General features: G+C 41.6%; 1 protein-coding gene across 1 annotated transcript in view; it reads left to right on the forward strand.

Moving 5' to 3' along the window:
• The window catches only part of tmtc2b (transmembrane O-mannosyltransferase targeting cadherins 2b), a 117,036-nt gene that overhangs the window by 37,723 nt on the left and 62,845 nt on the right, over nucleotides 1–16,468 (forward strand). The window contains exon 2 of the mRNA XM_042495971.2: nucleotides 11,729–12,305. Within this exon, the coding sequence (XP_042351905.1) occupies nucleotides 11,729–12,305 (577 nt within the window). The remainder of the gene's footprint in view (nucleotides 1–11,728; nucleotides 12,306–16,468) is intronic.

A 16,468-nucleotide genomic window follows, 5' to 3' on the forward strand; every position in this document is an offset into this window, starting at 1 on the left:
CCTCATTTATACTCTGTGACACTGGATGTCATAAGGTATAAATTCTGGAGCTGCTTCATAGACAATGAATGCAGAGAGATATATACGAGTATATGGGTATAGTTGTTGTTGTTATGTATTTGAGAGATTGTACACTTTCTACATGGGAAAACCAAGTAAGGAAATCCAAAGTCTGTAAAATAGTGCAGGCACTGGTTAGTGAGGCGGTGTGGTTTGAGTGATTTTGGTGGCCATAAAATTTCAAATGCGTAAATAAGCTCCTACGCAAAAATGCAAATTGACACCATGTGGAAGACAAAGCATTTAAAAAACACGTAAGAGGCTATTTGGGGTCCACTTGTACATGTTTATAGGTTTACAAGATAGTGTCTCACGCAATGGCAGGCGGTGCTGGACATATTTAGCTTCTTTTTCCGTTAATAGCAGGCTCAAGGCCATGGACATGGACCTGATAGAAAGTTTTGCTTTCCTCATTGTTTCTTTTCTTTTATATTCATCTATTTTTTTCTGTTCGTAGTCCAGTTGCACATTTAAACACTGTTTACCAAGTGGTAGCCTACAGTAGAGCTGATCTTTTATCTCATTTTGCAACATATAAGCGTCAACCCCCTTAAGCCTTGTTTTCCGTTTCCAATTTCACTTAAAATAAATACCAGATTAGCATCACACCATAGCCTGATTTCCCCTCTGTGCACCAGCTCACATTGGCCCTGACTATCTAAGATCAAGCAAAAGCTAACAAGGCGGCAATATCAGCTATCAGTTTTGCATCAGTCCAGTCTGTCGCAGAAAGACCTCGCTGATCCCTGAAGGAACAACAACCCCCTCCGTCTCTCCATGTTAGCACTGACAGCCTCCACACACTCACATGGCTGTCTATGGGGGCTCTTGATCTTTGTGTAAGCGGTCTACATGTGCCTTCAATTAGGGCCTGGAACTGGAGCCTGAAAAAAAAACAGGCTGTGTTGAGAGCAGTGTGTGAACACTGGCCTGTTGTGATAGTATCTAATGAGATCGCTCAGAGCTGCATCCTTGAATGCTGCCATTCATTAATGTAATGATTCTTTGTGTACATGCGTGTGTCCCAATTCACCAAATAAGCTTACATGCTGTGTTTAGGATGCTGCCTTGTGGTGAGCAGAGAAGTCGGCATTAGAAGTTTATATTAAGCTAATGATGGTGTGATCTGAGCAAAGTAATCAGTCGCTGCCTTTCTCCTGCTCTCCATGTGTCTTTCTCTTGCGGTGTTAGTGCCTTTAGCTGATTGATTGTCTCATATTTGTTTGCGTTTCATTGATTGCACAGGGCTCCTAGAAAATAGCCACTAATCATGATGCCTGCAGGAGGACGAGCTCCCGGAGTACTCCTCCACTCTTCAGATTTAAACACAAGAGCTTTATAGCTGTGGAAGACCTGGGACAAGACGCAGCTGTTTCAAATGCAGCAAATAGAAGATGGTCGGGCACTAAAGATGTCTTCTCCTTTCTGCTCTGCTGGCACTCTCAAAGGTCCTTCCTGCACTTAAGCCCCCGTGCAATAAACATCAGCAAGCAGAGGCCTCTGCGGTGATGTGCCATGATTCAGGCTCATCCTTCAGGGCTGCTCTGCCTCGTAAAGCCCCTCCATGCAAAAACGGTTTGGGAAGACGGATGGCAAAATGTTGGATGGACAATCCGTTTGCTTATTTGTTGAGCCCTGGCTTGCACAGGACTTTTCCATCCCACTCTGCTGGTCCCCTCCATCTGGCACGGGTCTCACTGAACCCCTCCATGGGTCAACATCCACGGAGAGCCCAAATCAGAATGCTTTAACGGCCCAGTGGCGGGCCAGACCGGATGGGTCTTGCACGCAATACGGCAACATGCCCAGGAAGAGTAGCCTCCCCTGCATTGCTCTCCCTTTTCCATGTGGAAGAGAAGCACGTTGAACAGGAGAGGAGGAACAAATCAAACACATTTATTACCACATGGCCGAAAAGGTCAGAGCATGACAAAGGCCCTCCTGTTGTGAGGAGGAGCGCCTTGGAGTGGCCCCCTCTGAACAGAGCCTGGGTGACTACTGCAGCATTAGACATGGGTCAGGCTGAGGGGAAGCAAAGAGGTAGAACGAGTTTGAGAACAAAGACCTTGTTCTTGATTCTTGTTGGGCTGTGACGTTTATTTAATAAAAACCTGTTAGGTTAAATTTTCCACTTTAGCATTAAAGTGGATAAAAAGCCTGACGAGACACTGAGAAATTACATTTTTCAATTTGGTAACTATTAAGTGACCATTATACGAAATTCAACAACTTACAGTCAAGTAAATTAATTTGAATATTAGAAATTTATAGATTTTTTTTAAAGAAATGTAGTGTTATGTTATAGTAATAAAGACTTCTCTAGCAATCCGATTGGCAGATCCTTATTTATAAGCTTTTTTCTTTTATTTTAAGAATTTAAGTCGGGATTAGTCAGCTTGTTCTTTTTTTCAGCTATATGATTGTTAGCAATGTCGGCCTGTGTGTCAGATGGTCTCCTAATTTTGGTTCAAAGCAACAGTTTCTGCTTGGACTTAAGAAAAGAGAAGAGTTAGTGCCCGAGAAAGAGAGGGTGTGTGTGTGTGTGTGTGTGTGTGTGTGTGAGGCAGAGAACGAGAGAGAGAGAGAGAGAGAGGCCTGCAGGGGTGACCCAGCAGCTCTTTTCTGTCTGGCCACAGCCCTGCACCTGCTGACAGATTTATTGGATACAATAATCAGAGTGTATATCACCCTGCTGCGCTCTGCACATGCAGCTCCTGTAATTGGATCTTACTCCTGGAATCCACCATAAACATCAAACAACTTCACACTTTGACAGTCAGGTGATTTGCATAGAAAGCTCCTGGTTTGGACAGTGTTGCTTTAACATTAAGAACAGCAATAACATGTCAGTCATTGCACAAATTAAGTTTTAGATTCTGTAACATATGTAAATGATTCAAGTGTTGGTAAATTATTTTGAGTTGGTCAGAAATAAATAAAAACAGACTTCCAGACAGCTTCATCAACTAGGGCTGTGGCCCTAAGGCCTCTGCTGGGCTTCAGAGGTTTGAGCAGGTCTCACATGTGCCCCTGGCAACTTTACACAAGTGGATTCAATGCTGGGCTGCCGGGATTCCTGCTCTGCCAGCCCTGGTTGGCTGGATAGAAGCGTGTCTCACTGGTTGGTTTACTGGCTGGTAAACTCTGAGGATCAGCATTCAGGTCGTGCCCTACTGTGCCCATCCCGTACTGCACAAAGGGCTGATCAGGGATGCTAGACAGCAGGCATGGGCATTCAGTGAGCTAAAACACACTGCGTTTCTGGATGAGCCTGCCCTGCTCCAGACTTAGCGTCTCAGTGTCCCAGTGTTTGCTTGTCTACTGTGCCATGTAATGGAGCGAGTGTGTATGATTGTGCCAGTGGAGCAATGCAAATACCCTCCCTTTAGGGAAAGACTTATTCCACTTGCTGCTGAATGAATTGGACACACTGTTGCATGTTGCGCTGTGAAAAACACTTTGATCCTTTTTAGTGGGCTTTTAGTGAGATCCCTTTTTGTGCATCGTATATTCAAGCAGGTTTGCAGTATCATAAAGAATGTTACAAAAGCACACACTCTACACTTTTTGCAAAGCTTGATGCTATAGATAGTGTATTTGGTTTTTTTTTAAAGATCTCTATTGAATGGATACATTTCAACTTGAAGAAATCGGCACCATGTCGCACCACATCATACTGTGTTGTAATGATAGCCTGCCGACCTGACACTCCTTAAACAGTAAATAACTGGTTAAGAAAAAAAATTCAAAATGACATGAAATTCAAGAAGACTTTCTTTTTAGCTCAACTGCCTCAGTGAGCTTTGGGGCTGCATTTTAAAGCACTATATATTTAGAGATTGCGAAATTAATGTTTTGTGATGTAAATGTCTTGCCTTTTATTGTATTTTCTGTGAGGATGGAAACAAATTGCCCACTGCCCAACCATCAGTATCCACTAGTTAACTAACATTAGCCCAGGGTGCTCTGCACTGTGCACCACCAACACATACCCATCCCAAGTCATCACATATTGCCATTTAGCAGTGGATTTCCTTATCTACATATTATGCTCCAGGTATCTTTCACATCTGCTCTTTACATACCAGGATGCCGCCACTGTGATGTCAACACAAGTACATTGTGGGATTACACTGCCCGTGGTTATGTTTAGGCAACAAAAGCTCATATCAACTAATGCCAGGGCATCAACAAACATGCATACTGGCATGGATGGTTGGGTTAAGGGGAAGGAAGCACATACTGTAACGTGTGGAAAGAAACATCACATTCAGACAAGAAATGAACACGGAACTCCTGCTTGAAAGTCCAGGGTTTGTTGGACCCATCCACCACCCCTCCTGCATGCCCTATAGGTGCTTGGTGCACGGTGCTAACGGAGCTAACAGTGATAACATAGTTTACAATGGTAAAGACTTTTCTTTGACTCAAAATTGAGCTGCTTAGTTACCCCCCGGGGCACGCTTACAGGAGACCAGAAGGTGGGCACAATTTTTCGACAGCCCTGCTGTTTGGTCTGGACAGTGCTATTAGCAGTAATTGCCCAAGGACAAGCACTGCTGGCTTACTAGCTCCCATCAGACCTGGCTGGTGTTTAGTGCAGTAACTGATGAGAAGCAAAATTAACCAATTAAACATTAACCATGACCGGTCCAAACCATTAGCGACTTTAAATAGTGAAGGGGTCGAGGGAAAGAAAACCTACTACACACTCAAAAGAATCAGCTATATAATGCACAAAGTGATAATGAAGAATACTGAAAGGAGGACATGTTCCATCAGAAGTACAGAGCAGATTCAGCCCAGATCCACCCCTAATTAATGACCTTTATCCTGATTGTCCATCACCTCTATGTCATCCATCTTTTCTCACTGCCCTTTCATCAATTACAATGATGGAGGGGAGGCATCAGGTGTCCACAGCCAGGGCTAATAGTGTAACAACCTCAGCTTCATTGGAATGGTGAAAAAAAATGGGGATTTTTCTTTTTCTGGTGCTGTACATAATCATAATACTGGGTTGTTTGATGAGGGAAAAAAGATGAAGATAAATGTTAGAGGTTGTTATAAAGGTTATTTTCAGCTCAATAAATTAAAATGGAATAGCATGAATTAAGAAAAAAGCCTAAGTGAAAAAAAAGTAATATAAAAACTGGTTTTTGTGTGCTCTTCAACGCTCCCTGAGGCTGTTTTCTTTTATTAAGAGCTTTTATTATGGGCTTACTAATCACATATGTCAAAAGGAAGAAAGCAGCCATTCATTGTTCACAATAGGGATTTTACGGCGGCCTCTGTGGTGGTGTGTTGGCTGCAGTGTACGGCCCCACAACTGCTTTCTCTGTTTGTCTGCTGTAGCCTTCCTCATCTTTCATTCACTGCGCTGCCCTCTTGTTCAAGCTAAAATATCAAAACATTCAGTGACATTGTGATACTGGAGTTATTAATTACCTTCTAGCCTGGAGATACAAAACTGGAGATTGGGCCAAAACAAATTTGGACTTTTTCCTTCATGTTGAACAGGACTCAGGTGCTTTTTTTTCCCTCGTTGGATGAGCTACTTTTAAAATGTTAATGCTTGGTTACACTTTATCTTGTTTGGCATCCATTACTGATGGTTGGCAGTACTCATTTATATCTCGGTGCTTTAGAAAGCTATTTGTTTTATGCCCCAAAATAGTCATTTTCCCCTCTCATTTGGAAAATTGTTTTTCCCCATCTTTGTGCATTTCATCTCCATCACCCTTTGCATTAATAATTGATTTATTCAAATGAGCTTATTGAGAATTGGATTGCTTTTTTGATGCCACTGAAGTCATTAATTACAGCACCCTAAAGGCACAACATCGGACATTATTTATCTTTAATTCATGAGAACAGTTGAGAGTGTAAATATTTCGTTAAATAGGCTATTACAGTCATGTTAAAGGTCCTATATCATGCTAATTTTCAGGTTCATGCTTGTATTTTGGGTTCATACAAAAACATGTTTACATGCTTTAATCCTCAAAAAGCATATTATTTTTTTCACACTGCCTAAATATATTCACCCTCTGTCTGAAACGCTCTGTTTTCGTGCTTGTCTCTTTAAGCTTTCCTCCCAAAAAAGGCCAGTCTGCTCTGGTCATTGTTTCCAGGTCTTACATATCTGCACTTCCGGCATCTCTACACACTATTGCAACTGGGGAAATGACTGTAACTGCATTTTTGTCTTTAAAAGACTGAATCACACTGACGTTGCTCTAACAGGATCACTTCCGGGTAGACAACTGGCAGTTTATTTCAAAAGTGTAGATATGTAAATTGGCAAACTTTATGTTTTCATTTTCAACTACAATTGTAACGTTTAAAGATATACTGTATTGTTAAACATGTTGATCCGACCTGCCTGACATTTCTGCTCTGCTTATTTTATCTACTGTGTTGCTTTGATAACATCTTTGATAAACCAAATCTGCCAGCATAGTACCACCTTCAAAAAAATATTTTCACCGCTGTACCTTACACACTAACCAATCAAGGCTGAGGCAGACCAGCAACTCCCGTGCTCTAGTAAACTGTTTTTGTCAATGAAGCCTTGAAGCTTTGATATAACAGCTGTGATCCTTCACTGTCTGAGGCCATGGTAAAGTGTGAAAATATTTTAATTATAGCATACACTTTATACTGATGTAGATTTCTTTGGTGGGCCTTTTTGGTGGCTAAAAACTAATTAAATGAGGCAATGCTCAGCACTATTTGATTTGATGTACTTTTTCAACCTAGACGATATTATAAATATACACTTTGATTCATTCATTCCACTGTAATTGCATGGCAAGGAATCAGCATTAGGTTAGGTAATACAAAAGGACCAATTTAGATTAGGCAATGGCTCAAGTTCATAACGGTGCATACAATAGTGACATCACAACTTCATGAAAGTCCTGACAGCTCGTTTCAAGCCACAGTTTCTGAATATAAGGACTGTTTGTATTCTCTATGGACTGAGTGTTTTAATACTTTCGCAATATTTTTGTAGTAGCTATACTTGCTTTGTATCATAGAAGACATGGAAATTTGACATTTTATAATATGGGACCTTTAAGGAAGCACTTTTAATTTCTTCCATAGTAATACAACATTTTAGTTAAGAAAACCAAGTGAATATGCACTGCAGGGATATTTTTTTTATATTAGGTACCGTAAGTGCAGTGGAGGTATGCCATTAATGACCTGCTAGCATGCCCATGGGAAGAAACATAAGACAAAAGAGCTTGCCGGAAACACTGAGCGGGCTACCCTGATGTCTCTGTGGGCAGTCTAAAAATACCACTGTGCCTCTTTCAGATATTGAAGCAGGGTGATGACATATAGTTGGCAGACCTTCGATCACTTTTTCCAAATTCCCACCAGAGTTGATGCTCTTTGCACATGCTGTCGCAAATGGAAATCTTTATTTGCCTTGTATTTTAAAGGGCCGACTCTCTCCTTAGTCAACATTAAACCAAGCAACTCAGTCTGCACTGTTGTCACCCAGTGTACTTGTTGAACGCCCTTCAGTGAGCTTCGATATTTTCAGCCGCAAGTGTCTCTCACATCCAATGTGTGATTTGGGGACAGATGCCACAGCATATGCAATGGTGAGAATACTTTGCCTATTTTTATGTACTTTTCCTTCAGGCTTTGAAGGATTTTCAAAAGGTTTTATTGTGGTCATCGTGCTACATTTCACCCACAGCTTCATCTCAAATTCATTGAGTAGTTGTAAAGGGAAAATCCTGATGACATGTCCTTGGTTTTCAATCTCCTTTCTAATATCCAGCCTCATCTCCTGTGTGTGCGCCCGCCGCTTAGACTCCAATCAATCTTCAGATAGCCTCTTTCCGTGGGATCCTGTAGTCATTGTATTTTTCTCCACCTAGCGGGTGCATTATAAGTGAAACTGTTCCAGGGGTAAAGAGGTTAGCTCTCACATGATTATTTCTCAGCTAAGGAGATAGCAGGAGCATTTTTCATGGAAATGCTTTTGAACTCGGCAAAAAAGGGTTTGTGGTACGCCCACATAGAAAACTGTTTTACTCTGGGTTCATAATTACACGGTCTACAGCTCTGTGTAAGCAATTGTCCTTGATTAGATGTTCATTTATGCAAATGCTAAATTTCATAGCAGAGTAGAAAAGCTAGGCCCTTTCGGGGGCAAGGCAATTTTTGTGTTAAAAAACAATAACTTAATCCTGAACAAAGAATAATTCACACATTTGACAGCTTTTAGACAGACTGGGAACAGTCACTGCACTGTAGAAGAAACTGGCTGTTTTCATTGTTCTGTGTGTGCTTTCTAAAGTGTCAGATTGAAAGTGATCTTTTTTGTGAAGCTGTGAGAAGAATTAGTCAGGTCTTTGAAATGAACAACAGACATCATGTTGCTTTTGTTGTTTCTCCTCAGTGGGATCACACATCGTTGTTTTGGTGATGTCATGTAATACTTTTCTTACTCAGTTGAGAAAGTGCTGTTAACATTTGTCGGGTCTCTGAGTTCAGAACAGTTATTCCAATTAGTGGCATTGTGAACAGTATAATGCATAGGCACAGAAAGCTTGCATAACAGCATTACCCCCCTTGCGTTTTCTGTATTGTATTTACATAAGTAAGTAAGCCTTTCCTCAAATAATAAAGACTTTGCTCACATAAGAAATTCTAACAGTAATTAAACTTTCAGTGCACCCCTTGTTTTAGTCCACATAAGGTGTCTTTCCATTCGGGCTGGCCGATATGGAGAAAATCAAATATCATGATAATTCTGTCCAAATACCTCAACATCGATATTGCAGGGTTGACTGTTGATAAATTTTGCTAAAATTATTTTTGTTTTATTTTTTTGCTTGGATGGATTTAGAAACGGTAGTGCCACTACAAGCAATATTTGTCATCTATGGATCGCTTTAACACACTTATGCAAACTGGGCAGATACCAAAACTCCAAGAGCACATAGCTGTAATATTAGATGTTCAAAACTCTGTATTTCTATTGGCCAGTGTGCTCTCTGTTATTATACGTATCCATTGTTTTCTTTCCTTTGAGGTTTGACTGGCACTCTCTTAATTATGTCATCTCATTGTGCCTTCTTTTGTCGTGGCACCTGACTGGAGAATTAGTGAGAATTTGCATTTCCTTTTGCAGATTTTCTGAAAAGTCAGTGACAGTATGAGATCCAGACAAGTTGTGGGGGAACTGAGGCTGGCAGCAAGAGGTGCATGATCCAGACAGAGTAATTGGAGGTAGAAAAGTTCTTCAGGGGCTCCTCTTGTTAGTGGCCACACGATCCCCTGGTTCCTTTGGGAGTCGTGCGCGGTCGGTGGGAGGAATGTGCTCCCGGGTGGAAAACGTTTTTTTCAGTGCACAGAGAGGTCCTCCCGGCCTCCAGCTCTACTGAGGAATGGGCACAACCAGCCGCAGAAACTCAATCAGCCTCTCCAGCTGGCCTGTTATGGCTGATCGAGGATCTGATGACGATGTAGACCTGCAGTGGATTAATGATTTGGCATAGATTGGGTAGACTGCCCATGACTTGTACTATAATGCAAATGTGTTAATTCAACCGTGGGTGTTTCACATACATCCACTCAGAATAGTTGTTGCGGAGCGGGTTAAGAGGTTACACCCCCATTCTTTGTCTTTGTTCCTCGATTTTCTCCTTTTCAAACGTGGTGCGTTAGGTGCCCGCCTGCTTCTATAAGCAGGAGATGATCTGAGAGGTGAACCTCAACGCTGGACGACTCAGGAAGCCAGGGCCATAAACGCGGTGGGTTTCAGAGTGAGTGGCACTGGCTTTTGTCTGTGTGCTTTGCTGCCAGAAAAATCTGGTGTGGTTTTGAGGCAATATATAATGTATCTGGCCTTGCTGGCTCCACCGCACTGTGCAGTGGAAAAAGAGCGCACTTGTCTCCAAAACGGCTTTGAGATGTAATTGAACCATAATGCCTCTTATGTGAGCATCTTGCAGCAGAATGAAGATCTTGCTTGACAAATGGGCCAGAGAAAATAAACTGGCATATCTGAGTCATGAAGTGGAGAGTTGGGAGTCTTAAGCCAGCCGTTGGAGGGCTTGAGCCTCTGTCGGTCTGACTAGAGAAGCTAAAGAAACCCAATCATCTGTGCGCTGACAACTGAGGCATTTCTATTATATCCCAGCTGATTATTTCTATACCTCTTTCAACATCCTGAGACCAGGTAGTATTTATTTCCCTTAGATCCATCATAAGATGGATATTTCTGCTCACCTTTCTCAGAGAGAGAGAGGATTCAATTTGTGATTTGATGAATGCTGCAGTCCCTGCTGCGCCACACCAATCTCTCCATGAGCTTTCGGGTATTGAGAGGCGTTAGTTGCAAAGGTACAGCGTCATGCTTAAGAGCTTCAGAACGGCTTTGCAGGCAGTTCATTACTCTTGAGTCTACTGTTTTCTGTTCCACTTCTCTCACCTTTTTGTTTATTTTACTCATCGATAAAAATAAGCAGTTATTCCCTCTTCTGTCTGTTTCTCTCTTCCACCTTTCCTCCACCCATCTTCTTGAACTGACTGTGTTAATTGTGACTGTGGTGACAACACATTGTAACCTGGTGCTCTTGTTGTGTTATCACGCGTTATGTCCCATCAATCACACCTTTAATTAGAATACCTCTGTTCCGCTATTGTCATCCACCGTGTCTCTGTGGAGGCTCGTTCTGTTGCCTTTAAATCATCAGTGCCCCCGTGTCCCAAGCTGAATGCAGCAGAGCACTCTGTCAGACACCTCAGAACATTGCAGAAAAGATGGAAAAAACATTTTACATTTAACAGCTCCTGTAGGGAGAAACGTGCCTTCTCTTTTTACCCTCCCTTGACCCCTGCTGGCCATCCTACTCAGCCACTGACACGCACAGCTTGTGGCTGATGTAGCAGCATTAGGTTAGGCCACGAAGGTTCATCCCTGACAGAGGGGAGGCCACACTGGCCCCTTGCTTAGGGACCATGCCTGCCAAGGCAGGTTGAAAGTGCACATTTGTTTTTCAGAAATGTTTTCAACCATGGTTACTCCTCTTTGTTTTGCTGCATCTTCACAAACTCTGAGCTACGGTGTCTATTGTCACCACAGGTTGCCTTCTCTCCGAGCTGCATTTTGCCAACATGGCGTTCCCCTACTGCGTGCCCATATTTGTTTGTGGTTAAAGGGCGTGGATCTCTTGCTTAATCCCCCGAGTCCACAGCTGTAAGAGCTGTAAGAGCTGTGGCTGTGGTGGCAAAGCTGCCCAGAGCTTGAAGCTCGCCCTCTGATTTTCTGTTTGTGAATGCCACATGACCGCACTCTCTCTCTGGGTAAAGCTGTAAGTAAATGCAAAGTTTCACCTCATGACAACCTATATTTTCTGCTTAGTCCGCAATGGTAAAGAATAGCTGTACATCCTCCTCAGAAAAGTGCATTGCCAGTAGAATACTGTATACCATAAACGCTGGGTTCAGACATAGTGCTTTTATTGAATGTGGCAGGGCGGAAAGTGGTCAGGCAGTGAAGCAGTGTGACATTAATTGAATTGACAAAAATGTCCACATTAAGTACAGTATCAAATATTGATTTGATCGTTCCTTCTACAGTATATACATCATGTTTTTTGTTTTTTTTTTCTAACCTTTTCTGTTCTCTTTGCAGCCGTGCAATCAAGACTAATCAGGACCTGCTCCCAGAGACCCCCTGGACAAATATCTTTTATGATGACTTCTGGGGCACCCTACTTACACACAGCGGCAGCCATAAGTCTTACCGCCCCCTCTGCACCCTCTCCTTCCGCCTCAACCATGCTGTGGGTGGGCTGGAGCCCTGGGGTTATCACCTGGTTAACGTGGCCCTTCATGGAGCTGTGACAGGCCTGTTTACCTCCCTGGCTCGCCTGCTGCTCGGAGGAGGCCTGTGGAGCCTGCTGGCCGGCCTGCTCTTTGCTTCTCACCCTATCCACACTGAAGCGGTGGCGGGCGTCGTGGGCCGGGCTGATGAAGGCGCCGCCCTTTTCTTCCTGCTGTCCCTGCTGTGCTACATGCGTCACTGCAAGCTGCGGGGCCATGCCGGGCCCTGGCGGCTCATGGCCTGGTTCCTGGGTAGCCTTGGCTGCGCGGCTTGCAGCATGCTGTGGAAGGAGCTCGGAGTTACGGTCCTGGCCGTATCAGCGCTGTACGACGTGTGTGTTTTCCACAAGCTCAAGTTGCGACAGGTCATCATGCTCCTCTACAAGGTAAACAGTTTGTGCAGTGCTGCTGCTTTTTCACATGTATCTGATTTCCTGCACCCGCTCCCTGACTCACAAGAATCTGGCAAACAGCATTTGAAAGTTGATGTATCTAGGTGTGTGTGCCTGTGTATGTGCACTATATGTGTGCTTTTGTTTGCTTTTCCGCACAATATAATTTGAAAAACATTTGCGAGTGTATGCACAGCTGTGTCATTCAGGTCAGATTGTTGTGTTTCCCATTAAATGCAAGGAAACACATGTTGGGAAAGGAAAGCAAACAGGATCATTTTTCTGTGTCTGTACAAAAAGCCCAATCACCACTGCTATTTTACAGATGTACCCATTTATATTTATTGATGCATGTATTGATAGGTAATCTGAGAGGAATGATTATGGTAATGAAAAATCATTACAGTAATTAGTAGGGTAAGTTTTATTGCTGAAATTTAAATTATAATATTTAACCTTTCAGCCCCAGGTATGAACTCCCTCTGATGGGCAAACCTACAAAAACTAAAATTCATGATGTGATCTGTCCCTTCTTGTAGCTCCACCTTAAACAGTTACATACATTGCTTTCGTCATCTGACGAAACAACTAAATTCTTGAAAACATAATTAAGATCCAGTTTAACCAATAAGAAGTCAATTAAACTAAGCCCTGCATGAGAGTGTGCAGCTAACTACTTATCGACCCATTATTGTTTATCATTTTGAAACAAATGATCTCTTTATAAGACGTAATTATGAAAAGTGAGCTGTTTGCCACATGTTACACATCAGGATTGGAACAAATTACTTTGTGTCTTTGGGTTTTCCTCTTTTGCTTTTGTGCATACTATAAATGAATGAGTGTGTATGTGGGTGTGTAGTTGTACATGCTAGATAGCAAGGACCCTGAAACATATTTTAGCAACAGAGCGAGGACATTTTTGAAAGTGAAGACATTTTGGCTTGTTCTCTCTTCTGTAAAGGCCTGTTTGAGGGTTAAGACTTGCTTTCAACATTCAGGTTACAATTACGTTTGGATTAGAGTTTGGGTTGGGTGTTTTGTTTTGATGATTAAGTTTAGGGTAAGGTTCTAGAAAATGCATTGCGTAAATGAGGGTCCTCACAAAGTTAGAAGTAAAAGGATGAGTGTGTTCGAGTATGCGTGTGCCTGCTTTTGCTTGTATACTCACGTTGCACACTGCAAGGGCAAGACAAGAAAATGAAAAACGTTTTTCAAAAGAAATAGCTGAGATAAGAAAAAGTAATGTCCATGTTATATTGTCTTGTCGCTTTTGAAGCATTCAGCTATTTTTTCCCTTAACAGCTCCTGTCACAAGTATTTACTGTTTGCTGTCTAGTCAATGTGACATCCACAACTCTCAACCCGTCATAACAAATTCAACAAGACGTGTGCACTAATGTAACAAAAGGGCTCCGTAGCAGCCAATGAGAGGGTGGCTCCCTGGCACACCCCGGCAAAAAACAACACTTAAGTATATGCTGTCGGATGAGGAGGGTTAGGGGGGCAGCAAGAATAGAGGCAGAAACAAAGAAAGACCGGCAAGGAGATAGAAACAAAGAGAGAAAATAGTTTAATTGAAGAGCAAATCTCTCCCCTCCCTTTCATTGCTCAGCGTAGTTTAGAAAGGAAGAGTGAGGGCCTCTGCTGCCGTCCTCTCCACGCTGTCCTCTCATGATTTAAGCCTTATCTGACTCCCGGTGTCCTCTGGAGTATGGCCCATCCATTGCCGCAGGCAGACAGGCCCTCTAATGGCTTGTCAGGCATGGCTAGACTAGAGAGGAAACAGGGCCAAAAGGGCCAAGGGAGATGATGCCTCATAGCTGACACTTTTTCAAGTTTTTGATCGAAAATCCACAAAGCCTGCTGATCCAATTGTCTTTAGGAAAAAAAGACACGAACTGGCAGATAGTTACACTTCTGGCACGGAGCAAGCCCTACAGATTCCTTTCATGGCTTGCCATCGTGGTTAACTAACTTGGCCAGCGTCTCCTGGGGCAGATGCGTTCTGCTACAGTACAGCAAGGCCCATCCAGCGGAGCTTCTGGATTCCAGAGTGCTATTGTTGATAAAGGTTTTTGCCTTTATGCTGTGTTGTTTTTGTGTAACGATGTTGCTGTTCAGTGATCATAAAAATAAGATTTGAATTAGCAACTAACACTCTATGGCAGCTTTCATACATAAGTGCTTTACGTGCAATTACAGAAGAATATTGAAGTTTTAAAATTTGCAAAAAATAAATTACAGAGTAGGGAGTATTTCAGTAAAATAAGCGAGATAACAAGAAACTACACAGAAGCAAGATTAAAAGTCATAAGATGCTTCTTAAGAGAATTAACACTTTCGATTTGCACTTCGAATGTTTGTGGTCAAATTTTGATCAATAATAATTTAAAGGGCAACAGCACTTAAAGTAAAAATTGCAATGTATTATTTCCATGGCCAAGGAAAGTGTAATCAATATTTGTGATCATGAGCTGCTCTCTCAAAGCCATAAACTGGAGATAAAGTCTGAAGCTGCCCTATAGATGAGAAATGGGAGCCTTATTTTGTGCACCTGCAGAAGGTCTGTTTTCTTTTTTATACCCAAATCATCTTTAGTCTGTTGTAGTGTTCTCAGTTGTGAAACAGAAAATGTACTCAGATTGTTCCCCTTGGTGCTCTTAGTGTCACTGATGAAGTTTTTCATCATTAATTGTCTATGGAGCTGCTCCAGAAAGAATACTCAGTAACATAATAAATTCCAGTTTGAGCACTCTAGTTCTTGAATTTGGGGGGGAATTGTTCATGTTTACTAATATTTTTCGATTGCTTAAGACCACAGGGAAAACATGTATGAATTTTGAAAATGGCCATAGTTCATCTTTATACTTATTTCTACTTCTCTGCCTTCATTGTTGGCACATAAGAGTGTTGTGTTCAGTGACCTCTATGAGGCAGGAGCCGGGAGAATAGAGGGAGGAGCAGTCGACTAAGTATAGATGTGCTAAACCATTCAGAGCCCCGTAAACTGGTTATAAGGCTTTAAAATTGACGTAAAGCTAGTGCTGCTAAAATCTCTTCATTTTTTGGGGATTTCCCAATTAAAATAGCATTGCAATAGTCCAGGCAAGACAAGACATCCAAGGTTTCTGCAAGTCAAGTTCAATTTCAATATCAAAAAATAAGCCTCGAAGATCTACAATCTGTTGTTCAGCTTATGACATCATTTATCATAAAACAAAGGCCGTTTCTAGTCAAACCAATGTCACAAAAGATTTCATCACTTCAAATGATGAATGATGCACAAAACTAATGATTTAAACCCTTAAAACCGGAGCAAATTGGCTGGATTTCTTTCAAAACATGGGAAGAAGGCAATGAGCAACAAAAGAAGACATTACTCAAATATAGCAAGAAATTTGGACAATGTACAAGAAAATTACCTAAAAATTAATTTAAGAAATAGAATAAAATAAAATGAACAAACACGCAAACAAGGAAATGACCTGGAAAATGTGCTTTAAAAAAATATAATAATTTTGTAACATAATTTCACACATTTATTTATAATAATGACATTTTTTTCCTTTTTCCATCAGCCTTTTTAAGCTTTTGAATTTTATTTTTGAATCTACAAAAAAGTTTTAATTTTTTTTTATTTTTTTTTTATTTACTAACTTGCTGCTATATATAACGTTACTCATATCCTTTTAATTATGTTTTTGAAAGAAGTCGCACCAATTTGCTCAGGGTTCAAAGGGTTAAATACTTGTGAAAGGGGCGCCCAGTAGCTCAGCTGGTAAAGCGGATGCCCCATGTACAAAGGCTATGTACTTGTCACAGCAGCAGCAGGTTTGATTCCAACCTTGGCCCTTTGTTGCATATCATCCCTTCTCTCTACCCCCTTTCATACTATAGCTGTCTTTTCAAATTAAGGCAACCACTTGTTAATGCTGAGGCATTTGCAAAAAAAAAAAAAAAAATTAAAAAAATGTATTTAGTACGGTGAAATACTGAATGAACCTTGACAACACCCCTGAATGAGGCAGTCATGTATAACAGTCATGAAGAAGGCTTCAGGTATATGTGAGTATTTTTAACATTGCAACCATCCATACTCTATAGTAAACACCTAGATATGAAAAAAAAAGCCAAAATCATGTTCAGCAAGTTTT

Source organism: Plectropomus leopardus, chromosome 7, assembly GCF_026936395.1.
Source record: "Plectropomus leopardus strain MGB_pleo_1.0 chromosome 7, ASM2693639v1, whole genome shotgun sequence".
In the NCBI taxonomy this organism is placed as follows: domain Eukaryota; kingdom Metazoa; phylum Chordata; class Actinopteri; order Perciformes; family Serranidae; genus Plectropomus; species Plectropomus leopardus.